Below are 24,861 nucleotides of genomic sequence, written 5' to 3'. Positions count from 1 at the left end.
AGGATTATAACCAATGATGTATATAATCCCTGGATGACTGACGCTATGTATTGGCCAATGAAAGGCTTTGAAGCCAGTGGTCGGCCATATTGGCACTCCTCAGTAAGAGCAGTCCTCCATAGGAATGAATGCAATTCTACAGTATTTCAAATAAATTACATGTTTTATATAGGTGTGTATGTATGTATATATATATATATTGTAGTAACATTAGTACTTTCTACAAATTATACTTAAAAGGAAAATGTTTATTATGTTTAGCTCACATAATTTAAGTATGCATTAAGATGTCTGTAATAGAATAAACATGGCAAAACAAATGTAGACATTTAACAGAATTTATATATCTTCCAAAATGTTTTGTTACAATAGTGGCTTCAAAACAGTGCACCATGTCAGTCATCTATTTGTTAGCAGCTGGTGAGCGATGTCTAATATTAAAGAAGTCTCGAGGTATTGCTTGCCTGAGGTAGAGTACCTTATGATAAGCTGTAGACCACACTATCTACCGAGAGAGTACTCGATATTATTTGTAGCCGTCTATTTTCCACCACAAAACGATGCTGGCACTAAGACCGCACTCAACCAGCTGTATAAGGCCATAAGCAAACAAGAAAATTATCATCCAGAAATGGTGCTCGTTGGGGCCGCAAACTTAAATCCGTTTGACCTCATTTCAACCAGCATGTCACGCACAACCAGAAGGATGTCCACACACGGAGACGCATACAAAGCTCTTCTTCGCCCTCCATTTGGAAAATCTGACCATAATTCTATCCTGATTCCTGCTTACAAGCAAAAACTAAAGCAGGAAGTACCAGTGACTCGCTCTATACGGAAGTGATCAGATGACGCGGATGCTATACTACAGTTTACTAACTGTTTTGCTAGCACAGACTGGAATATGTTCCGGGATTCATCAAATGGCATTGAGGAGTATACCACCTCAGTCATAGGCTTCATCAATAAGTGCACAGACGACTTCCCCACAGTTGACCGTACGTACCTATCTCAACCAGAAGCCATGGATTACAGGCAACATCCGCATCGAGCTAAAGGAACTGCCACTTTCTAGGAGTGGGACACTAATCCGGACGCTTATAAGAAATCCCATTATGCCCTCAGACGAACCATCAAACAGGCAAAGCGTCAATACAGGATTAAGATTAAATCCTACTACACCGGCTCTGATGCTCGTCAGATGTGGCAGGGCTTAAACTATTACGGACTACAAAGGGAAATACAGCCGCAAGCTGCCCAGTGACGTGAGCCTACCAGATGAGCTAAATGCCTTTTATGCTCGCTTCGGGTATTTTACACAGCTGTTACTCACTGTTTATTATCAATGCATAGTCACTTTACTTCTACCTACATGCACAAATTACTGACTAGCCTGTACCCGGCACACTGACTCAGTACCAGTACACCCTGTATATGTTCTCAGGCTATCCGGAAGGCCAAAGTTAGTTACTTTAAGGAGCAGTTCTCTCTCTGTGGGTCTAACCCCAAGAAGTTCTGGAAAACGGTTAAATACCTGGAGAATAAACCCTCCTCTTCACAGCTGCCCATGTCCCTTAATGTTGTGGTTGTTACTGACAAGAAGCCCAGGGCTGAGCTCTTTAATCACCACTTCATTAAGTCAGGATTCCTATTTGACTCAGCCATGCCTCCTTGCCCGTCCAACATTTCCTCATCTCCCACCCCTTCCAATGCGACTATCCCCGATGCTTCTCCCCATTTTTGCCCTGCTACAAAGTTTTTCCCTGCAGGCGGTCACTGAGTCCGAGGTGCTAAAGGGGCTCCTTATACTTGACCCCCCCAAAAAAACATGTGTCAGATGGTTTAGACCCTTTCTTATTTAAGGTTGCTGCCCCCATCATCGCCAAACTGATCTCCAACCTTTTTAACCTGTCTCTCCTTTCTGGGGAGGTTCCCATTGCTTGGAAGGCAGCCACGGCTCATCCTTCATTTAAAGAGGGAGATCAAGCTGATCCTAACTGTTATAGGCCTATTTCTATTTTGCCCTGTTTATCAAAAGTGTTGGAAAAACTTGTCAACATAGCCGTCTCTGTATCAAAGATAATTGTGTAGTCTAGAGCGATTTTCTAGGTTACCTAGCCAGCTATTGTCGTTCTTTTAACGCAACGTAACGTAATCAACACTGCTAGCTAGCCAGCTAGCCCCCGAATCAACAACGCAGCCACTGCCAGCTAGCCTACAAAGTCAACAACGCAGCCACTGCCAGCTAGCCTACTTCAGCAGTACTGTATCATTTTTAATCATTTTAGTCAATAAGATTCTTGCTACGTAAGCTCAACTTTCTGAACATTCGAGACGTGTAGTCCACTTGTCATTCCAATCTCCTTTGCATTTGCGTAGCCTCTTCTGTAGCCTGTCAACTATGTGTCTGTCTATCCCTGTTCTCTCCTCTCTGCACAGACCATACAAACGCTCCACACCGCGTGGCCGCGGCCACCCTAATCTGGTGGTCCCAGCGCGCACGACCCACGTGGAGTTCCAGGTCTCCGGTAGCCTCTGGAACTGCCGATCTACGGCCAACAAGGCAGAGTTCATCTCAGCCTATGCCTCCCTCCAGTCCCTCGACTTCTTGGCACTGACGGAAACATGGATCACCACAGATAACACTGCTACTCCTACTGCTCTCTCTTCGTCCGCCCACGTGTTCTCGCACACCCCGAGAGCTTCTGGTCAGCGGGGTGGTGGCACCGGGATCCTCATCTCTCCCAAGTGGTCATTCTCTCTTTCTCCCCTTACCCATCTGTCTATCGCCTCCTTTGAATTCCATGCTGTCACAGTTACCAGCCCTTTCAAGCTTAACATCCTTATCATTTATCGCCCTCCAGGTTCCCTCGGAGAGTTCATCAATGAGCTTGATGCTTTGATAAGCTCCTTTCCTGAGGACGGCTCACCTCTCACAGTTCTGGGCGACTTTAACCTCCCCACGTCTACCTTTGACTCATTCCTCTCTGCCTCCTTCTTTCCACTCCTCTCCTCTTTTGACCTCTCCCTCTCACCTTCCCCCCTACTCACAAGGCAGGCAATACGCTCGACCTCATCTTTACTAGATGCTGTTCTTCCACTAACCTCATTGCAACTCCCCTCCAAGTCTCCGACCACTACCTTGTATCCTTTTCCCTCTCGCTCTCATCCAACACTTCCCACACTGCCCCTACTCGGATGGTATCGCGCCGTCCCAACCTTCGCTCTCTCTCCCCGCTACTCTCTCCTCTTCCATCCTATCATCTCTTCCCTCTGCTCAAACCTTCTCCAACCTATCTCCTGATTCTGCCTCCTCAACCCTCCTCTCCTCCCTTTCTGCATCCTTTGACTCTCTATGTCCCCTATCCTCCAGGCCGGCTCGGTCCTCCCCTCCCGCTCCGTGGCTCGACGACTCATTGCGAGCTCACAGAACAGGGCTCCGGGCAGCCGAGCGGAAATGGAGGAAAACTCGCCTCCCTGCGGACCTGGCATCCTTTCACTCCCTCCTCTCTACATTTTCCTCTTCTGTCGCTGCTGCTAAAGCCACTTTCTACCACTCTAAATTCCAAGCATCTGCCTCTAACCCTAGGAAGCTTTTTGCCACCTTCTCCTCCCTCCTGAATCCCCCCCTCCTCCCTCTCTGCAGATGACTTCGTCAACCATTTTGAAAAGAAGGTCGACGACATCCGATCCTCGTTTGCTAAGTCAAACGACACCGCTGGTTCTGCTCACACTGCCCTACCCTGTGCTCTGACCTCTTTCTCCCCTCTCTCTCCAGATGAAATCTCGCGTCTTGTGACGGCCGGCCGCCCAACAACCTGCCCGCTTGACCCTATCCCCTCCTCTCTTCTCCAGACCATTTCCGGAGACCTTCTCCCTTACCTCACCTCGCTCATCAACTCATCCCTGACCGCTGGCTACGTCCCTTCCGTCTTCAAGAGAGCGAGAGTTGCACCCCTTCTGAAAAAACCTACACTCGATCCCTCCGATGTCAACAACTACAGACCAGTATCCCTTCTTTCTTTTCTCTCCAAAACTCTTGAACGTGCTGTCCTTGGCCAGCTCTCCCGCTATCTCTCTCAGAATGACCTTCTTGATCCAAATCAGTCAGGTTTCAAGACTAGTCATTCAACTGAGACTGCTCTTCTCTGTATCACGGAGGCGCTCCGCACTGCTAAAGCTAACTCTCTCTCCTCTGCTCTCATCCTTCTAGACCTATCGGCTGCCTTCGATACTGTGAACCATCAGATCCTCCTCTCCACCCTCTCCGAGTTGGGCATCTCCCGGCGTGGCCCACGCTTGGATTGCGTCCTACCTGACAGGTCGCTCCTACCAGGTGGCGTGGCGAGAATCCGTCTCCTCACCACGTGCTCTCACCACTGGTGTCCCCAGGGCTCTGTTCTAGGCCCTCTCCTATTCTCGCTATACACCAAGTCACTTGGCTCTGTCATAACCTCACATGGTCTCTCCTATCATTGCTATGCAGACGACACACAATTAATCTTCTCCTTTCCCCCTTCTGATGACCAGGTGGCGAATCGCATCTCTGCATGTCTGGCAGACATATCAGTGTGGATGACGGATCACCACCTCAAGCTGAACCTCGGCAAGACGGAGCTGCTCTTCCTCCCGGGAAGGACTGCCCGTTCCATGATCTCGCCATCACGGTTGACAACTCCACTGTGTCCTCCTCCCAGAGCGCTAAGAACCTTGGCGTGATCCTGGACAACACCCTGTCGTTCTCAACTAACATCAAGGCGGTGGCCCGTTCCTGTAGGTTCATGCTCTACAACATCCGCAGAGTACGACCCTGCCTCACACAGGAAGCGGCGCAGGTCCTAATCCAGGCACTTGTCATCTCCCGTCTGGATTACTGCAACTCGCTGTTGGCTGGGCTCCCTGCCTGTGCCATTAAACCCCTACAACTCATCCAGAACGCCGCAGCCCGTCTGGTGTTCAACCTTCCCAAGTTCTCTCACGTCACCCCGCTCCTCCGCTCTCTCCACTGGCTTCCAGTTGAAGCTCGCATCCGCTACAAGACCATGGTGCTTGCCTACGGAGCTGTGAGGGGAACGGCACCTCAGTACCTCCAGGCTCTGATCAGGCCCTACACCCAAACAAGGGCACTGCGTTCATCCACCTCTGGCCTGCTCGCCTCCCTACCACTGAGGAAGTACAGTTCCCGCTCAGCCCAGTCAAAACTGTTCGCTGCTCTGGCCCCCCAATGGTGGAACAAACTCATTCACGACGCCAGGACAGCGGAGTCAATCACCACCTTCCGGAGACACCTGAAACCCCACCTCTTTAAGGAATACCTAGGATAGGATAAAGTAATCCTTCTCACCCCCCCCTTAAAAGATTTAGATGCACTATTGTAAAGTGGCTGCTCCACTGGATGTCATAAGGTGAATGCACCAATTTGTAAGTCGCTCTGGATAAGAGCGTCTGCTAAATGACTTAAATGTAAATGTAAATGTAACTGACTAGCTTTCTTGATGTCTATAGTATTCTCTTGGGTATGGTTTTCGCTCAGGTTATGGATGTGTCACTGCAACCTTAAAGGTCCTCAATGATGTCACTATTGCCCTTGATTCTAAGCAATATTGTGCTGCTATTTTTATTGACTTGGTCAAAGCTTTTGATACGGTAGACCATTCCCTTCTTGTGGGCCAGCTAAGGAGTATTGGTGTCTCTGATGGATCTTTGGGCTCGTTTGCTAACTACCTCTCTCAAAGAGTGCAGTGTATAAAGTCAGAAAATCTGCTGTCTCAGCCACTGCCTGTCACCAAGGGAGTACCCCAAGGCTCGATTCTACGCCCCACGCTCTTCTCAATTTACATCAAAAACATAGTTCAGGCAGTAGGAAGCTCTCTCATCCATTTATATGCTGATGATAGTCTTATACTCTTGCCCCTCCCCAAATTTTGTGTTAAATGCTCTACAATAAAGCTTTCTTAGTGTCCAACAAGCTTTCTCTACCCTTAACCTTGTTCTGAACACCTCCAAAACAAAGGTAATGTGGTTTGGTAAGAAGAATGCCCCTCCCCCCAAGGTGTTATTACTACCTCTTGAGGGTTTAGAGCATGAGGTAGTCACCTCATACAAGTCCTTTGGAGTATGGCTAGACGGCGCACTGTCCTTCTCTCAGCACATATCAAAGCTGCAAGCTAAAGTTAAATCTAGACTTGGTTTCCTCCATCGTAATCGCTCCTCTTTCACCCCAGCTGCCAAACTAACCCTGATTCAGATGACCATCCTACCCATGCTATATTACAGAGACATAATTTTTAGATTGTCAGGTAGATGTTCTTTACCATTTGGCCATCATATTTGCCACCAATGCTCCTTATAGGACACATCACTGCACTCTATACTCCTCTGTAAACTGGTCATCTCTGTATACCCGTTGCAAGACCCACTGGTTGATGCTTATTTATAAAACCGTCTTAGGCCTCACTCCCCCTATCTGATATCTACAGACCTCATCCTCCACATACAACACCCGTTCTGCCAGTCACATTCTGTTAAAGGTTCCCAAAGCGCACACATCCCTGAGTCGCTCCTCTTTTCAGTTTGCTGCAGCTAGCGACTGGAACGCGCTGCAACAAACACTCAAGCTGGACAGTTCATCAATGATGACAATCCCTTTGTTGAATACATGTGGATGGAGAACGAGGAGGAATTCAACAGACAGGTACTCTACTTATTCTCCCTATTGATCAGGTACTAGATTAGGTAGCTAGTTGATGTCATTTTTCATGCCTACACCACACACAAATAAATACCTATTTTTGTAATGCTAATGTATCTTTATTTATTTAATTTATAGTGTTACGAAGAGTTGGGTGTCTATAAAGTATTTTTAATGCTTTTCCCCCAGATTGAGGAGGAGCTGTGGGAGGAGGAGTTCATTGAGCAGTGTTTCCAGGAGATGTTAGAGGAAGAGGAGAACGAATGGTTCATCCCAGCCAGAGATCTCCTCCAACCCTCGGTCAGCTCCAGGACCAACTAAACCTACTGGTCCTCAGTGACACAGGCATCGTAGACAGCCTGGCGGTAAATGTTTCAGAGTGGTTTTGTTTGTCCAGGTTTTATGAAAGTTAAGTCTGTGGAAAGTAGCCATTTTTAGTTGGCCTAGTCCTAGTTTCGCGTTAGCCTCATAAATACCAGACTGATTACCACTGCGTGTAGGGAACCATTCATGTAAGCGTGCAGGATCAATCGGCTCGCCAGGCTAGTCTCGTGTGGCCATCCTTCCAAATCTGTTCTCATCAACTGGTGAAAAGCCTGTGTTTCTGAGGCTTTAAAAAATATATATTTAAAAAATTAAAATATATATATATTTTTTTAACCTTTATTTAACTAGGCAAGTCAGTTAAGAACAAATTCTTATTTACAATGACGGCCTATCCCGGCCAAACCCGGATGACACTGGGCCAATTGTGGCCGCCCTATGGGACTCCCAATCACGGCCGGATGTGATACAGACTGAGGCTAGCCTAGGTCCCAGATATATATATGTGCTATCTTGTTCTAGTTTCAAGTTTTATTAGTCGTATGTACGGGATACACAAGCGATACACCGTCCAATGAAATGCTTACTTGCAGGTTCCTTGTCGACAATGCACCAACAATAAGAAATAAGAATACGAACAGAAAGTAAATGGCTCAGTAGAATAGAATAAACATTTTAGCATAAGTATAAAGTATGATTTTTGTCAAGATGGCGTCTCCATTTGTTTGGATTGAATAATCTCTGTAAACTTGGATTACATTTTCCCTCGTGTTTTTTTCTCTTTAGATTAACAGCAATTTGAACCCTGAAGCACAAGAATTCGTACCAGGATTGAAGCACTGAGACTAGTCCTCTGATGAAGAAGTCATCTGTCCACACTGAAGCCAGCGTAGGAAGATCTGTTTGAGTTTTGTTAATCTGTTGCACTTAATGTGTTGCCAAAGTTTTCCAGCTAGCCCTGCATGTTTAACGTTTTGAATAATGTTGTGTATATAAATCATATGTTTTTTGTAACTCTTCTGAATGTAAAAACAGGGTAGGAGCCAGAAGACCATTTACTTTTATTTCCTTTTTGAATAATATAGGCCTATGTAGTTCTAACATACCTGCCCCATCAAATAATAATTTTCTGTTCAATCAAAATTAGTGGTTCATTTAAAAATCAAAATACATTTTTCATTAGATCTTGGTTTGCATTATGAATTCCTTTTATTGAAATGCAGATTCTAAATAGTCCGTGTGGCCATTTGATTTATTGTTCAGCAGTCTTATGGCTTGTGGGTGGAAGCTGAGTCTTTTATTTTCATTGCTCCTCTACTTCCTGCCATTATCGTTCAGGTGCTTGATATCCTACTGCCATGCAGATGTTGACTTTAGATTTTTTTTTAAATGCACATAAAATGGAAAACTGCTGTATAAAAATGTACCAAAAGTATTGCACAAACATACAACAAAAAAAACAGATATATTTTTTTTCTTAAAGTATTTGAAAATAAATATTGATGGACTCTATATTTGTGATTTCACAAAAAAATAAACATGGCTGCCTCATAAATGTATACTCTTGAATACCCTGTTTTCATATAGTAAACAAACCGCAATCGACTTTGTACAAAAATATTGTAGTTTACCTTTCACTTCCGGTTCCGGTTTAGACGCCTGTGAAGCGCGCTAGCTACAGGTTACGGTAAGACACAATGACCAAAGTTGCATACCGATATTTATGTCAAGTCTTTATATCTATTCACTAATTATTTTCATCTTTCAAAAAATTGCTGGTTTGTTTGATGGCTAGTTATCGAGCTAACGCGAGAGGAAGTTAGCTTGCTTACGTCAACGTTAGCTTTGCTAGTTCAGCCAGTGTCAGTTTCGTTTTTGTAAATTTATGCTATTTATAACTTTTTGGTATTTCGATGGTCTACCATATCTATCTATGTAATTTTTATCACTTGCATGAGCAACCCTTTCAGGCCTATGGTTTGGCTCCATGTCAGAACTAACTAACGTTCAGCCAGCATTTGCCAGTGACGTTAGCTAGATCTGCATGACGGTTCGGGCTAGGCCTGCTGGTTATCGCCAGCATGTCACACCTACAAGGAATCAGCTAAAGTCAAGATAGGTCCCGCCCCCAAGTTTCCTGATATTAAATCCATATTCCCCCTAGATTGCTTCTTTGATCCCTCATCTCTTCACTGGCAACTTTCTCTACAGAGATTTGATACGTTTACGTTCCAGCATGTCTCACAACTACTCCTACAGACGACCACCACCAGCTAAAGATCTAAGAGCCAGCGCTTTCGACTCTCCAGATCACCTGCACCCTGGAGACCACAGTCACAATGTTTACAGATCGTCCCAGGAGGCTCCGTCTCATTCCACAATACCATCCTACCCATCCTCCTCATCCAGAGCCTCCGCTGCCACCGAGTCCCCTTACTCCTTCTCACTAAGCCAGTCAGACCCTTACTCCTCCCTAAGCCGGTCAGACCCTTACTCTTCCTCTCTAAGCCGGTCAGACCAAACTCTGACCCTCCTGAGCAGCTGTGGGCTTGAGCCCAAAGACTTGTCTCTACTAGCCGAGATGCCTGAGGAGCTCATCACTGTGGAGAACCTACCACGTCTGCTCCTGGAGATCAGAAAGAAGAGGGCGACACAGCAGCCACCATATCCAGCTATGACCTCTTACCCCCCCTGCTGCCACATCTCGCCCCCCCACTGCTACCCTTCCTCCAGGCCGTGCGTGGGAGCAGCGTGACCAGAGTCGTTCTCAGCAATTAGACTACCCCCACCCCGCTCTTCCCCCTTCCCAACTCCTTCCCACAGAACAGGCTGAGCCCTGGCAACTAGATCGTCATGGCAACCCGATGCAGTACACACTTCCTCGCCTAGAACCTGTGCCTGTCCGAGTTGTGGACTACCACTATGGTAAAGAAACTCCCAGAAGTTACCAAACTCCTAGGTCCACTTACAACACGGCCCAAGGAGGAAGCAGCAACACCTGGAAACCCCCCAACTCATCCCAACCAGCAGTAGATTACAGGTACCCACCAGCTACAGACTACAGACCACGCCCAGACAAAGATGTCCCAGTTGTCACAATCAAGATGGCCACCTCTGGCAAAACTCCCACCAAGAAGGCTGCTCTTGACTTCCACGGAGAAATCCCCCAAACGTTTCCTTATTCGTGCTCTCTCTGCGATATTACTGTGCTCTCTGAAAAGGTAAGTAGCTTACTCCTCTTATTTCTGTTGAATCTGCATTATCTGGGTCTCAGGTAGGTTCATGTGTGTGTGAAAGGGTCAAAAGTGTATGAATCTTAAGCCTATTTGTGCCACTAATAATATACAGTTACTGCTACGTATGTTAGAAGACAGCCTATGCATTATCTTAAATATGAACAATCAGTGAGATTTTTTGTTGTTGTCCTTTTTACATTGACATTTAAGTCATTTAGCAGACGCTCTTATCCAGAGCGACTTTTTGTTGTTGTTGCAGTACTGGTTCACACACGTCAATGGAACTCAACATGCAGACGGACAGCTCACACTTCTTCAAATGTGAGTAATCACATACTCAATGTGTTTTTCCAGTTCTCCACTCAACAGCATGACACAAGCATTTTGCTATATCTGCTAAATATGTGTATGTGACCAATACATTTGATGACGTTTCAAACTCTTACTGTCATTATTGATATTGTAATAGGCCTAGCTTAAATCGATTAAGTTCCTAAGTTGTCCAGCTTTTTTAAAAATCATTTTAAAAAATCATTCTCTCTCTTCGTCTTGGACCTATGTTTTTAGGTATCCTGAATGGGATTGCCAGATGCAGACCGCCAGAAGGTAAGAGCATATCTCTCTGTGTGTGTGTGTGGGCTTGGTATTAATGTAGAATAGATCCTAACTACAGGCCTTTCAATCCCTTTAGTGGTGGCGACCACACAGACAGACCAAGGGTTGAAGAGAAGACTGCTGGACCTTCCCATAGGTCTATTAACTACTTAGGTAAACTAACTGCATTAGCTTGCCTATACATAATACAGTGCCTTCAGAAAGTATTCACACCCCTTGACTTATTCAACATTTTGTTGTGTTACAGCCTGAATTCAAAATGGATTAAATATATTTTGTTCTCTCTCGCCCATCTACACACAGTACCCCATAGTGACGAAGTAAAAACATGTTTTTTGAAATTGTTGCAAATGTATTGAAAATGAAATGCATAAGTATTCACACCCTGAGTCAATGCATGTCAGAATCACATTTGGCAGTGATTACAGCTGTGAGTCTTTCTGGGTAAGTCTCGAGGAGCTTTGCACACCTGAATTGTACACTATTTGCACATTATTATTATTTTAAATGCTTCATTCTCTGTCAAGTTGGTTGTTGATCATTGCAAAACAGCCATTTAAGTTTTGCCATAGATTTTCAAGCTGATTTAAGTAAACTATAACTAGGCCACTCAGGAACATTCAATGTCATCTTGGTAAGCAACTCCAGTGTATATTTGGCCTTGAGTTGTAGGTTATTGTCTTCTGAAAGGTGAACCAGGTTTTCCTCTAGGATTTTGCCTGCGCTTTGCTCTATTCTGTTTCTTTTTATCCTAAAAAACTCCCTAGTACTTGTCGATGACGAACATACCCATAACATGATGCAGCCACCACCATGCTTGAAAATATTAAGAGTGTTACTCAGTGAGGTGTTGTGTTGGAGATGCCCCAAACATAATGCTTTGTATTCAGGACATAAAGTTATTTTTTTGGCCACTTTTATAGCAGTTTTAGAGGGGTTGGGTTAAATGCGGAAGATGCATTTCAGTTGATGGCATTCAGTTGTACAACTGACTAGGTATTCCCTTTAGTATTGTGGCTTAACTACAAAGTTGTTGATCCTCAGTTTTCTCCAATCACAGCCATTAAACTCTGTAACTGTTTTAAAGTTACCATTCTCCTCATGGTGAAATCCCTGAGTGGTTTCCTTCCTCTACGGAAACTGAGTTAGGAAGGACACGTGTATCTTTGTAGTGACTGGGTGTATTGATGGATACACCATCCAAAGTGTAATTAATAACTTCTCCATGCTCAAAGCGATATTCAATGTCTGCTTTATTTTATATTTACCCATCTACCAATACGTGTCCTTCTTTGTGAGGCATTGGAAAACCTCCCTGGTCTTTGCGGTTGAATCTGTGTTTGAAATTCACTGCTCGACTGAGGGACCTTACAGATGTATGTGTGGGGTACAGAGATGAGGTAGTCATTCAAAAATTATATTAAACGCTACTATTGGACACAGAATGAGTCCTTGCAACTTGTGACTTATAAAATACATTTTTAATCGTGAACTTATTTAGGCTTGCCATAACAAAGTGGTTGAATACATATTGGCATTTCAGCTTTTCATTAATTTGTTAACATTTCTCAGAACATAACCCATAATGTGAAAGTGGAATTATCTCAATTTAATCCATTTTATATTCAGGCTGAAACACAACAATGTGGCATAAGCCAAGGGGTGTGAATACTTCCTGTATATTCCATTTTATCAGACACTTTTATCAAGCATTTCGAATTTGAGATATTTTTTTTAATTTAACGAGGCAAGTCAGTTAAGAACAAATTCTTATTTTCAATGAAGGCCGAGGAACAGTGGGTTAACTGCCTTGTTCAGGGGCAGAACGACAGATTTTTACCTTGTCAGCTCAGGGATTCGATCTTGCAACCTTTCGGTTAGTAGTCCAACGCTCTAACCGCTAGGTTACCGCCCCACAACTCTGGTGTTGGTAGCATCGTGCTCTACAAACTGAGCCACACAGGACCATTTGCTTTGCCCGTATATGTCTGATTGATTCATGTAACATATTAACGTGCCAGTAACTTACCTTTTATATTGTCCTGTAGGTAAACCGTCAAGTAGCGGCTCTAGAAAAAACGTAGACACTAAGACAAAGGTTACAAAGGTATTGTTGTTCTTCTGGTTTATTACTATCTAGGTTTCCCCCCTTTTTTAAAAGTTTTCACATTGTCTGTTTACTTGCCTTCATTTTCCAGGGGAGTGGCAAAGTGGTTTGTGCCAAATTTACCGCTCGGTGTCTCAACGAAGATGGTTTGAGGGACCTGATTAATCCGTTTGGGGAAGTTGTGAAAGTCATCATGTTCCCCGCTTTGGTAAGACTAGTAGCTTTATTCATCCTGCCATCTATTAAAATACCTAATATATGTGTTTTCAATTCCTCTGAAATGGGTCAAAAGTCTTGCAGTGACTGAATAATAATTGAGAAAATCTTATCGTCATCATGTTGTAAGTATAGAAGTAGAATCGACCACCCATCATGGCCTCATTGACTACAATAGGGATATCCATTCTAGTAATAATGTTTTTATGGTTCTTGTAACGCTGCATCTTCAGGCGTTTGTGGAGTTGGGCTCAACTGACCAGGCCGCCGATATTGTGACATACTACCTCAGTAACCCAGTGATGGTGAAAGGAGGACAAGTCACCTTCTCTGTCTCGTCAACATTGAATTTCCTACAGGTACATTTTTACAAGATGAATTGACACCATTTTTTGTTTACATTTGTTTGAAAGGGTAATTGAGGATTTTTCCTAAAACAAAACACACACACACACACACACACACACAGTATTATTCATTGAGTTAAATAAATCAATTTACGTCCGTATAGAGTTCCCGGGTGTTGAGTTTTTCCCCGGTGCCTCCTGGTAAAGAGTCTGCCGCGTGGAAGAGAGAGTTACTGGCCGTCGCTGAAGGATTTGGACCTGTGGAGCACTCTCTATTCTTACCTACGCAGGTATTATACAGCATTTGAACTTTTTTTGGGGGGGGTCTTTGTTATAGTATACTACAATTTGCTTACAGTGTATTCTGTCCTCTTAGGCATTTGTGGAAATGACTAATGCACTGGATGCACAGACGCTGGTTGGACACCATACATCCAAACACCTGAAAATAGATGAGATACATATTAAAGTGGCCTTCTCATCAGAGTATAATACACTTCGGTAAGTTGATGCGTCCCCTGTTGTGCCATTACCTTTTGTTTTGCATGCGAACATGCATTGATTATGGCTTCTGAGTTCAGACCGTCAGAACAGTGTCACTGTTATAACCACTGTATTAAAGGAGAAATAGTTCATTTAGACTCTTTAAAAGCCAGAAAACATGGAAATAAAAGTGTTGTCTGTAAACCTTCTTTTTTTTTCATCACATCATGCAGGACCATGTCTGAGAGGAAGTCTTCAGACAGGAAGTCTTCAGACAGGAAGTCTTCAGACAGGAGCAGGAAGTCTGAAGACAGATCTAAGAGAAAGAGAACCCCAAGCCCCAGAAGGCGGTCCCTCAGCCCCAGGAGAGTTTCCCCAATCTCCTCAAAGAGGAGGAGGAGTAGAGAGAGGGATAGCGACCGTCACAAAGAACGGGTGAAATCAAACTGTGGGGGTAAAAACAGGCTAAAGTCCCCCAGCAAACAGAGCTCCAGTCGGTCCCCCAGAAGCCTTCGCTCCCATACTAAAGAGTGGGTGTCCAGTGAGAAGGTATCCCCCATTTCCTCATCCACTCGCTCACAACCTCCCACCAAGAATAAGACCCCATCCCAGTCCTCCACTGTGATGGAGAAGTCCAAAAAGGCTGTCGACACGATTGACCAGAGCAAGCAAGAAACTGCGACCCACGACAGCCAGGAGGATGGAGCCATGGAGGCCTGTGATATGGACAGTGACATCGAGGGGATGGCCGTGTATGGGGAGGATGGAGAGGAGAACTCTGACATGGGAGAGGAGGGAGAGGTGGGGGAGGGAGAGAAGGGAGAGGAACTGCAGGAGGGTGCTGAGGACTTGATCCAGGAGTTTAAAGACCTATGTGAGCCCAGGCAGAAAGCAACTTCTGGGACTGTAGATGATGCTCGTACAGAAGAGCTCTCAGCTACCGGGTCAGAACAGGGGAAAGAGCTCTCAGCGACCGTGTCAGAACAGGGGAAAGAGCTCTCAGCTACCGGGTCAGAACAGGGGAAAGAGCTCTCAGCTACCGGGTCAGAACAGGGGAAAGAGCTCTCAGCGACCGTGTCAGAACAGGGGAAAGAGCTCTCAGCTACCGTGTCAGAACAGGGGAAAGAGCTCTCAGCTACCGGGTCAGAACAGAGGAAAGAGCTCTCAGCTACCGGGTCAGAACAGGGGAAAGAGCTCTCAGCGACCGGGTCAGAACAGGGGAAAGAGCTCTCAGCGACCGGGTCAGAACAGGGGAAAGAGCTCTCAGCTCCCGGGTCAGAACAGGGGAAAGAGCTCTCAGCTACCGGGTCAGAACAGGGGAAAGAGCTCTCAGCTACCGGGTCAGAACAGGGGAAAGAGCTCTCAGCTACCGGGTCAGAACAAGGGAAAGAGCTCTCAGCGACCGGGTCAGAACAGGGGAAAGAGCTCTCAGCTACCGGGTCAGAACAGGGGAAAGAGCTCTCAGCTACCGGGTCAGAACAAGGGAAAGAGCTCTCAGCTACCGGGTCAGAACAAGGGAAAGAGCTCTCAGCGACCGGGTCAGAACAGGGGAAAGAGCTCTCAGCGACCGGGTCAGAACAGGGGAAAGAGCTCTCAGCGACCGGGTCAGAACAGGGGAAAGAGATGGATGGTGAAGACCAGAAAGGAGATATTTCATACGTTGATGATGAGGTAATGTATATGCCGGTCTTTAACATGTAGTTCATCTATACATAATCTGTCAGGTCTTTAACATGTAGTTCATCTATACATAATCTGTCAGGTCTTTAACATGTAGTTCATCTATACATAATCTGTCAGGTCTTTAACATGTAGTTTATCTATACATAATCTGTCAGGTCTTTAACATGTAGTTCATCTATACATAATCTGTCAGGTCTTTAACATGTAGTTTATCTATACATAATCTGTCAGGTCTTTAACATGTAGTTTATCTATACATAATCTGTCAGGTCTTTAACATGTAGTTCATCTATACATAATCTGTCAGGTCTTTAACATGTAGTTCATCTTACATAATCTGTCAGGTCTTTAACATGTAGTTCATCTATACATAATCTGTCAGGTCTTTAACATGTAGTTCATCTATACATAATCTGTCAGGTCTTTAACATGTAGTTCATCTATACATAATCTGTCAGGTCTTTAACATGTAGTTCATCTATACATAATCTGTCAGGTCTTTAACATGTAGTTCATCTATACATAATCTGTCAGGTCTTTAACATGTAGTTCATCTATACATAATCTGTCAGGTCTTTAACATGTAGTTCATCTATACATAATCTGTCAGGTCTTTAACATGTAGTTCATTATACATAATCTGTCAGGTCTTTAACATGTAGTTTATCTATACATAATCTGTCAGGTCTTTAACATGTAGTTCATCTATACATAATCTGTCAGGTCTTTAACATGTAGTTTATCTATACATAATCTGTCAGGTCTTTAACATGTAGTTTATTAACATAATCTGTCAGGTCTTTAACATGTAGTTTATCTATACATAATCTGTCAGGTCTTTAACATGTAGTTTATCTATACATAATCTGTCAGGTCTTTAACATGTAGTTTATCTATACATAATCTGTCAGGTCTTTAACATGTAGTTTATCTATACATAATCTGTCAGGTCTTTAACATGTAGTTTATCTATACATAATCTGTCAGGTCTTTAACATGTAGTTCATCTATACATAATCTGTCAGGTCTTTAACATGTAGTTCATCTAGTTCCAAAAGTGTAAAATACAAGGTGCCATGTTTAATACGTGTTGTGTGTTTCAGTAAATCCTAAATGTTATGTTTTGATGTTTTGTTCCCCTCAGCCTGATTTCCCAGAGGACCTTGAGAATCTTATTACGTTGGATGAGCTAGAGGACGATTCCTCGGTTGATAACCAAGGTGACTTATTACTCAACACCTAGCAACTCGACCATAGATTCCATTCAAACTTCAGCATTTTTAGAGAAATAGTAACATTGTTATGAAGGTCATTGATTGTATGTTTATCTTACATTGCAGATAACCAGTCAACAGATGAGATCAAGAGCAGATCCAAGAGCAAAGTGAGCAAATGTATATATCTTTGTTCATTATTGTTTCTGATATGTTCTGTGAGTCAGTACTGGTCATCTGTTTAGAATTGTTCATTCAATCTTCTAACTGGGGAAGATTGGTTTTAAGCAATATATCAGTCTAACACCATATATACGATCTGGGTTGAGGGGGTTCAATGCAGCTTTAGTTAACTATTGTCAATAAGATTGTTACAACCACACCTGTAAAATATATATTTATTTCAGCCCTCAGGACGTGATCAGACACCTGGTAGAGTGATCTACGTCAAAAACCTTCCCAGAGGCTTCTATACAGATAATGACTTCCTGAAGATTGTTAAAGGCTTCGGGAGAGTGCATCGCTATTTCCTCCTTCGCAATGGTGAAGAGGTATGTTCCTCACAGAAGGACATCTAAAATGGAGTCGATCCTAATGATGTACTACAAGTCTGATCACATTTGTTGTTTCAGTAACCCTGGTCTCTCTCTCCTCTCTCATCAATCTCTCAGGGCTTCATTGAGATGGAGAGGTCTTCTGATGCGACAAAGGCTTTAAGAGAGCTGCGTTATGATGGCTGTAAATTATACGGCCAGAGGTTGATCATCCTGCGGTCTCAGAAATACAAAAGACTAACAACAGGGTTGGTGTCTGCTCTGCTAAACAGACGTATAACACACGCCGTCCCATCCCGTGTGGGAGCCATTGATAATTGATGTTTCTCTGTCTCTTCTGATAGAAAATATCCCCGTCTGATCATATTTTACGTGCAGTGATTTCTGCCTATCTATCTTAAGGTAAACGTTTCTAAACTTTATATAAGTCTGGACTAAAAAGGAATTATCTTATTTTGTCAGGTGGAAACCTGAATCTGATTCTAAAAGTGATCGGAAGAAGGATCACATGAGTACTAGAAGCAGTAGCAGGATAAGGAGTGGACGGACCAGCAGTCACTCAAAGTCAGCGGCTAAGGGCGACAAGACAAAAGAGAAGGACGACAAGACAAAAGAGAAGGACGAGGAGACAAAAGAGAGGGACGGGGAGACAAAAGAGAGGGACGAGGAGACAAAAGAGAGGGACGAGGAGACAAAAGAGAGGGACGGGGAGACAAAAGAGAAGGACGAGGAGACAAAAGAGAGGGACGAGGAGACAAAAGAGAGGGACGGGGAGACAAAAGAGAAGGACGAGGAGACAAAAGAGAAGGACGAGGAGACAAAAGAGAAGACGGCACGACAAGTATGCTCCGAGCCAGCCCAACACTGTGACAAGGAGGACAGAGGAGCGTCTGAAGGGGATATTGACCAATCCTCCAACAGTGAAGACCAAAAGGATGCCCCTGTCCCTGCTGCTGAGGAAGAGAAGCAGGCCTGTAGCAACGAGGATAATGCAGAAACCAAGATGGAGGATAATGTGGAAACGAGACCAGATTCCATAAAGACTGGTATGGAGTCATCGTTCCAGGCCAACAACCCAGTGGGTAAGTGTTTGGATGTGATTCATAGCCTCACTGCACTGATCTGTTCTCTTTCTATAGCCTGCTCTCAGATCTGTTCTCTTTCTATAGCCTGGTCCCAGATCGGTTGTCTCTTTCTATAGCCTGGTCTCAGATCTGTTGTCTCTTTCTATAGCCTTGTCCCAGATCTGTTCTCTTTCTATAGCCTGGTCCCAGATCTGTTCTCTTTCTATAGCCTGGTCCCAGATCTGTTCTCTTTCTATAGCCTGGTCTCAGATCGGTTGTATCTTTCTATAGCCTGGTCTCAGATCTGTTGTCTCTTTCTATAGCCTGGTCTCAGATCTGTTGTCTCTTTCTATAGCCTGGTCTCACATCTGTTGTCTCTTTCTATAGCCTGGTCTCACGTCTGTTGCCTCTTTCTATAGCCTGGTCTCAGATCTGTTTGTGCTCTTGTCAACTCCATGGCATGACAATTCTATAAGGAGTAGGCAAAGAGAGTACAATAAGACTGGCACCCAAGGCTACTGTCATGTCTCCTTTCAAGAAAAATAACAAAAGTACCTTTTTAGACTTCATCACTGAAACAACTGTTTTAATTTGTTTGCTTTGAAAACACTACCAAGTTGTGCAGCAATGAACCGTAGTAAAGAGGCATTGTCTTTATGAAGTACAGTACTATGCTTTCTAATGTGTTTGTTACAGGAAGAGAATTCATTAAACCTGTCATTGGCTACTTCTGCGACCTGTGTCAAGTCATCTATGTCAATGAGGACGAAGCAAGGAACCAACACTGCAGCAGCCTCTGTCACTATCTGAAGTTTATGGTAAAGCACCAGAATCCTGTTGAATCTCATCAGAATCAACTCACTTGAGTTGTCTATGCTTCTTTACCATAAGTGTAGAAACAAGGGTTGGCCGACTGCTCTTTTATATAGTAACCCTATTACCAAATAATGTAAGTCACAGGTGCACAGGTTTGAAAAAGTAGGGGATAGATCGCGGATATCTATTCTTTACATTATTCTACCAACATTTCTGTTCAGTTATTTGCTGTGTACGTTACATGTTTACCTGGACGTTTACTGAACTGTATGATTTGTTGTCTCACAGGAACATTCAGGTGAAGACACAGCCTCTAGCTAAAAGATGTCCATCTCTGGAGGAAGTTGACCAGATGACAGTCTTAGGCCCATTTTGACAGGAAGTGTACATGTGCACACTTCCGGAGGAGGGTGGAGAATCTGGATGTTTCTTTATATTGCACTCAAGAAGAACGGCACAGGTTTACCTCATCCATGAGAGGCTCTTTGTGAAACTCATCCTAGAACAATAAATGAGATTGCAGATTACGTTCATCTGTATTGGTTTATATACATTTACATTACATTTAAGTCATTTAGCAGACGCTCTTATCCAGAGCGACTTACAAATTGGTGCATTCACCTTATGACATCCAGTGGAACAGTAGTGCATCTAAATCTTTTAAGGGGGGTGAGAGGGATTACTTTATCCTATCCTAGGTATTCCTTAAAGAGGTGGGGTTTCAGGTGTCTCCGGAAGGTGGTGATTGACTCCGCTGTCCTGGCGTCGTGAGGGAGTTTGTTCCACCATTGGGGGGCCAGAGCAGCGAACAGTTTTGACTGGGCTGAGCGGGAACTGTACTTCCTCAGTGGTAGGGAGGCGAGCAGGCCAGAGGTGGATGAACGCAGTGCCCTTGTTTGGGTGTAGGGCCTGATCAGAGCCTGGAGGTACTGAGGTGCCGTTCCCCTCACAGCTCCGTAGGCAAGCACCATGGTCTTGTAGCGGATGCGAGCTTCAACTGGAAGCCAGTGGAGAGAGCGGAGGAGCGGGGTGACGTGAGAGAACTTGGGAAGGTTGAACACCAGACGGGCTGCGGCGTTCTGGATGAGTTGTAGGGGTTTAATGGCACAGGCAGGGAGCCCAGCCAACAGCGAGTTGCAGTAATCCAGACGGGAGATGACGAGTGCCTGGATTAGGACCTGCGCCGCTTCCTGTGTGAGGCAGGGTCGTACTCTGCGGATGTTGTAGAGCATGAACCTACAGGAACGGGCCACCGCCTTGATGTTAGTTGAGAACAACAGGGTGTTGTCCAGGATCACGCCAAGGTTCTTAGCGCTCTGGGAGGAGGACACAATGGAGTTGTCAACCGTGATGGCGAGATCATGGAACGGGCAGTCCTTCCCCGGGAGGAAGAGCAGCTCCGTCTTGCCGAGGTTCAGCTTGAGGTGGTGATCCGTCATCCACACTGATATGTCTGCCAGACATGCAGAGATGCGATTCGCCACCTGGTCATCAGAAGGGGGAAAGGAGAAGATTAATTGTGTGTCGTCTGCATAGCAATGATAGGAGAGACCATGTGAGGTTATGACAGAGCCAAGTGACTTGGTGTATAGCGAGAATAGGAGAGGGCCTAGAACAGAGCCCTGGGGACACCAGTGGTGAGAGCACGTGGTGTGGAGACGGATTCTCGCCACGCCACCTGGTAGGAGCGACCTGTCAGGTAGGACGCAATCCAAGCGTGGGCCGCGCCGGAGATGCCCAACTCGGAGAGGGTGGAGAGGAGGATCTGATGGTTCACAGTATCGAAGGCAGCCGATAGGTCTAGAAGGATGAGAGCAGAGGAGAGAGAGTTAGCTTTAGCAGTGCGGAGCGCCTCCGTGATACAGAGAAGAGCAGTCTCAGTTGAATGACTAGTCTTGAAACCTGACTGATTTGGATCAAGAAGGTCATTCTGAGAGAGATAGCGGGAGAGCTGGCCAAGGACGGCACGTTCAAGAGTTTTGGAGAGAAAAGAAAGAAGGGATACTGGTCTGTAGTTGTTGACATCGGAGGGATCGAGTGTAGGTTTTTTCAGAAGGGGTGCAACTCTCGCTCTCTTGAAGACGGAAGGGACGTAGCCAGCGGTCAGGGATGAGTTGATGAGCGAGGTGAGGTAAGGGAGAAGGTCTCCGGAAATGGTCTGGAGAAGAGAGGAGGGGATAGGGTCAAGCGGGCAGGTTGTTGGGCGGCCGGCCGTCACAAGACGCGAGATTTCATCTGGAGAGAGGGGGAGAAAGAGGTCAGAGCACAGGGTAGGGCAGTGTGAGCAGAACCAGCGGTGTCGTTTGACTTAGCAAACAAGGATCGGATGTCGTCGACCTTCTTTTCAAAATGGTTGACGAAGTCATCTGCAGAGAGGGAGGAGGGGGGGGGGGATTCAGGAGGGAGGAGAAGGTGGCAAAGAGCTTCCTAGGGTTAGAGGCAGATGCTTGGAATTTAGAGTGGTAGAAAGTGGCTTTAGCAGCAGCGACAGAAGAGGAAAATGTAGAGAGGAGGGAGTGAAAGGATGCCAGGTCCGCAGGGAGGCGAGTTTTCCTCCATTTCCGCTCGGCTGCCCGGAGCCCTGTTCTGTGAGCTCGCAATGAGTCGTCGAGCCACGGAGCGGGAGGGGAGGACCGAGCCGGCCTGGAGGATAGGGGACATAGAGAGTCAACGGATGCAGAAAGGGAGGAGAGGAGGGTTGAGGAGGCAGAATCAGGAGATAGGTTGGAGAAGGTTTGAGCAGAGGGAAGAGATGATAGGATGGAAGAGGAGAGAGTAGCGGGGGAGAGAGAGAGCGAAGGTTGGGACGGCGCGATACCATCCGAGTAGGGGCAGTGTGGGAAGTGTTGGATGAGAGCGAGAGGGAAAAGGATACAAGGTAGTGGTCGGAGACTTGGAGGGGAGTTGCAATGAGGTTAGTGGAAGAACAGCATCTAGTAAAGATGAGGTCGAGCGTATTGCCTGCCTTGTGAGTAGGGGGGGAAGGTGAGAGGGAGAGGTCAAAAGAGGAGAGGAGTGGAAAGAAGGAGGCAGAGAGGAATGAGTCAAAGGTAGACGTGGGGAGGTTAAAGTCGCCCAGAACTGTGAGAGGTGAGCCGTCCTCAGGAAAGGAGCTTATCAAGGCATCAAGCTCATTGATGAACTCTCCGAGGGAACCTGGAGGGCGATAAATGTATATGAACAAATGTTCAGCACCTACCTACATATATATATTGTTATGTTTGTGTTTGTGTTAAAATAGCTCAGATCTACTTTCTGTAACGTGAATTGTTTGTTCGGTTTTCCTATGTAATTTGTTTTCAAGATTTGTGTTAAATTGAACTTCATTCTCTAAAGGATTGTTAATAAACATGCTTAATTATTGCATTTTTGTAATTTAACATTCTTCAAGCAAGATAACATCACCGCCTTCTAGTTTGCTCTAGGTTCAGGATTATAACCAATGATGTATATAATCCCTGGATGACTGACGCTATGTATTGGCCAATGAAAGGCTTTGAAGCCAGTGGTCGGCCATATTGGCACTCCTCAGTAAGAGCAGTCCTCCATAGGAATGAATGCAATTCTACAGTATTTCAAATAAATTACATGTTTTATATAGGTGTGTATGTATGTATATATATATATATATATTGTAGTAACATTAGTACTTTCTACAAATTATACTTAAAAGGAAAATGTTTATTATGTTTAGCTCACATAATTTAAGTATGCATTAAGATGTCTGTAATAGAATAAACATGGCAAAACAAATGTAGACATTTAACAGAATTTATATATCTTCCAAAATGTTTTGTTACAATAGTGGCTTCAAAACAGTGCCCCATGTCAGTCATCTATTTGTTAGCAGCTGGTGAGCGATGTCTAATATTAAAGAAGTCTCGAGGTATTGCTTGCCTGAGGTAGAGTACCTTATGATAAGCTGTAGACCACACTATCTACCGAGAGAGTACTCGATATTATTTGTAGCCGTCTATTTTCCACCACAAAACGATGCTGGCACTAAGACCGCACTCAACCAGCTGTATAAGGCCATAAGCAAACAAGAAAATTATCATCCAGAAATGGTGCTCGTTGGGGCCGCAAACTTAAATCCGTTTGACCTCATTTCAACCAGCATGTCACGCACAACCAGAAGGATGTCCACACACGGAGACGCATACAAAGCTCTTCTTCGCCCTCCATTTGGAAAATCTGACCATAATTCTATCCTGATTCCTGCTTACAAGCAAAAACTAAAGCAGGAAGTACCAGTGACTCGCTCTATACGGAAGTGATCAGATGACGCGGATGCTATACTACAGAACTGTTTTGCTAGCACAGACTGGAATATGTTCCGGGATTCATCAAATGGCATTGAGGAGTATACCACCTCAGTCATAGGCTTCATCAATAAGTGCACAGACGACTTCCCCACAGTTGACCGTACGTACCTATCTCAACCAGAAGCCATGGATTACAGGCAATATCCGCATCGAGCTAAAGGAACTGCCACTTTCAAGGAGTGGGACACTAATCCGGACGCTTATAAGAAATCCCATTATGCCCTCAGACGAACCATCAAACAGGCAAAGCGTCAATACAGGATTAAGATTAAATCCTACTACACTGGCTCTGATGCTCGTCAGATGTGGCAGGGCTTAAACTATTACGGACTACAAAGGGAAATACAGCCGCAAGCTGCCCAGTGACGTGAGCCTACCAGATGAGCTAAATGCCTTTTATGCTCGCTTCGGGTATTTTACACAGCTGTTACTCACTGTTTATTATCAATGCATAGTCACTTTACTTCTACCTACATGCACAAATTACTGACTAGCCTGTACCCCGGCACACTGACTCAGTACCAGTACACCCTGTATATGTACTCAGGCTATCCGGGAAGGCCAAAGTTAGTTACTTTAAGGAGCAGTTCTCTCTCTGTGGGTCTAACCCCAAGAAGTTCTGGAAAACGGTTAAATACCTGGAGAATAAACCCTCCTCCTCACAGCTGCCCATGTCCCTTAATGTTGTGGTTGTTACTGACAAGAAGCCCAGGGCTGAGCTCTTTAATCACCACTTCATTAAGTCAGGATTCCTATTTGACTCAGCCATGCCTCCTTGCCCGTCCAACATTTCCTCATCTCCCACCCCTTCCAATGCGACTATCCCCGATGCTTCTCCCCATTTTTGCCCTGCTACAAAGTTTTTCCCTGCAGGCGGTCACTGAGTCCGAGGTGCTAAAGGGGCTCCTTATACTTGACCCCCCAAAAAAAACATGTGTCAGATGGTTTAGACCCTTTCTTCTTTAAGGTTGCTGCCCCTATCATCGCCAAACTGATCTCCAACCTTTTTAACCTGTCTCTCCTTTCTGGGGAGGTTCCCATTGCTTGGAAGGCAGCCACGGCTCATCCTTCATTTAAAGAGGGAGATCAAGCTGATCCTAACTGTTATAGGCCTATTTCTATTTTGCCCTGTTTATCAAAAGTGTTGGAAAAACTTGTCAATAATCAACTGACTGGCTTTCTTGAT

At 44.9% G+C, this 24,861-nt stretch overlaps 1 protein-coding gene and 1 pseudogene across 2 annotated transcripts; both read left to right on the top strand.

The window, feature by feature from the left end:
- The first annotated feature begins 45 nt into the window (after nt 1–45).
- LOC135572083 (polyadenylate-binding protein-interacting protein 2-like) lies at nt 46–8,574 on the top strand (annotated as a pseudogene).
- An 88-nt stretch (nt 8,575–8,662) lies between these two features.
- On the top strand, nt 8,663–19,877 carry LOC135572266 (calponin homology domain-containing protein DDB_G0272472-like). 2 transcript variants are annotated; one of them, XM_065019959.1, is made up of 17 exons: nt 8,663–8,702; nt 10,511–10,572; nt 10,819–10,857; nt 10,943–11,019; nt 12,915–12,973; nt 13,065–13,181; nt 13,423–13,548; nt 13,701–13,826; nt 13,913–14,037; nt 14,253–15,690; nt 16,847–16,922; nt 17,043–17,086; nt 17,324–17,467; nt 17,588–17,718; nt 17,933–18,552; nt 19,231–19,352; nt 19,639–19,877. In XM_065019959.1, coding segments are annotated over exons 2-17 (3,279 nt in total). In that variant the 5' UTR covers nt 8,663–8,702; nt 10,511–10,570; the 3' UTR covers nt 19,672–19,877. The 2 variants fall into 2 exon arrangements, with proteins under 2 accessions (XP_064876031.1, XP_064876030.1); XM_065019958.1 differs by lacking the exon at nt 8,663–8,702 and adding an exon at nt 9,729–10,236.
- The last annotated feature ends 4,984 nt before the right edge of the window (nt 19,878–24,861 follow it).

This window comes from Oncorhynchus nerka, linkage group LG6 (genome assembly GCF_034236695.1).
Source record: "Oncorhynchus nerka isolate Pitt River linkage group LG6, Oner_Uvic_2.0, whole genome shotgun sequence".
Lineage (NCBI taxonomy): Eukaryota > Metazoa > Chordata > Actinopteri > Salmoniformes > Salmonidae > Oncorhynchus > Oncorhynchus nerka.
The sequence above is the reverse complement of the archived record's forward strand: the minus strand, read 5'-3'. Positions and strand labels throughout refer to the sequence as shown.

What these genes read in the sequence shown, in the direction of transcription:
- LOC135572266 (XM_065019958.1), top strand. Translation starts at nt 9,880, where the DNA reads ATGCAGTACACACTTCCTCGCCTAGAACCTGTGCCTGTCCGAGTTGTG. An exon ending in TTACTGTGCTCTCTGAAAAG is followed by an intron (nt 10,237 to 10,510) that starts GTAAGTAGCTTA and finishes TTGTTGTTGCAG; the next exon opens with TACTGGTTCACACACGTCAA. An exon ending in CAGCTCACACTTCTTCAAAT is followed by an intron (nt 10,573 to 10,818) that starts GTGAGTAATCAC and finishes CTATGTTTTTAG; the next exon opens with GTATCCTGAATGGGATTGCC.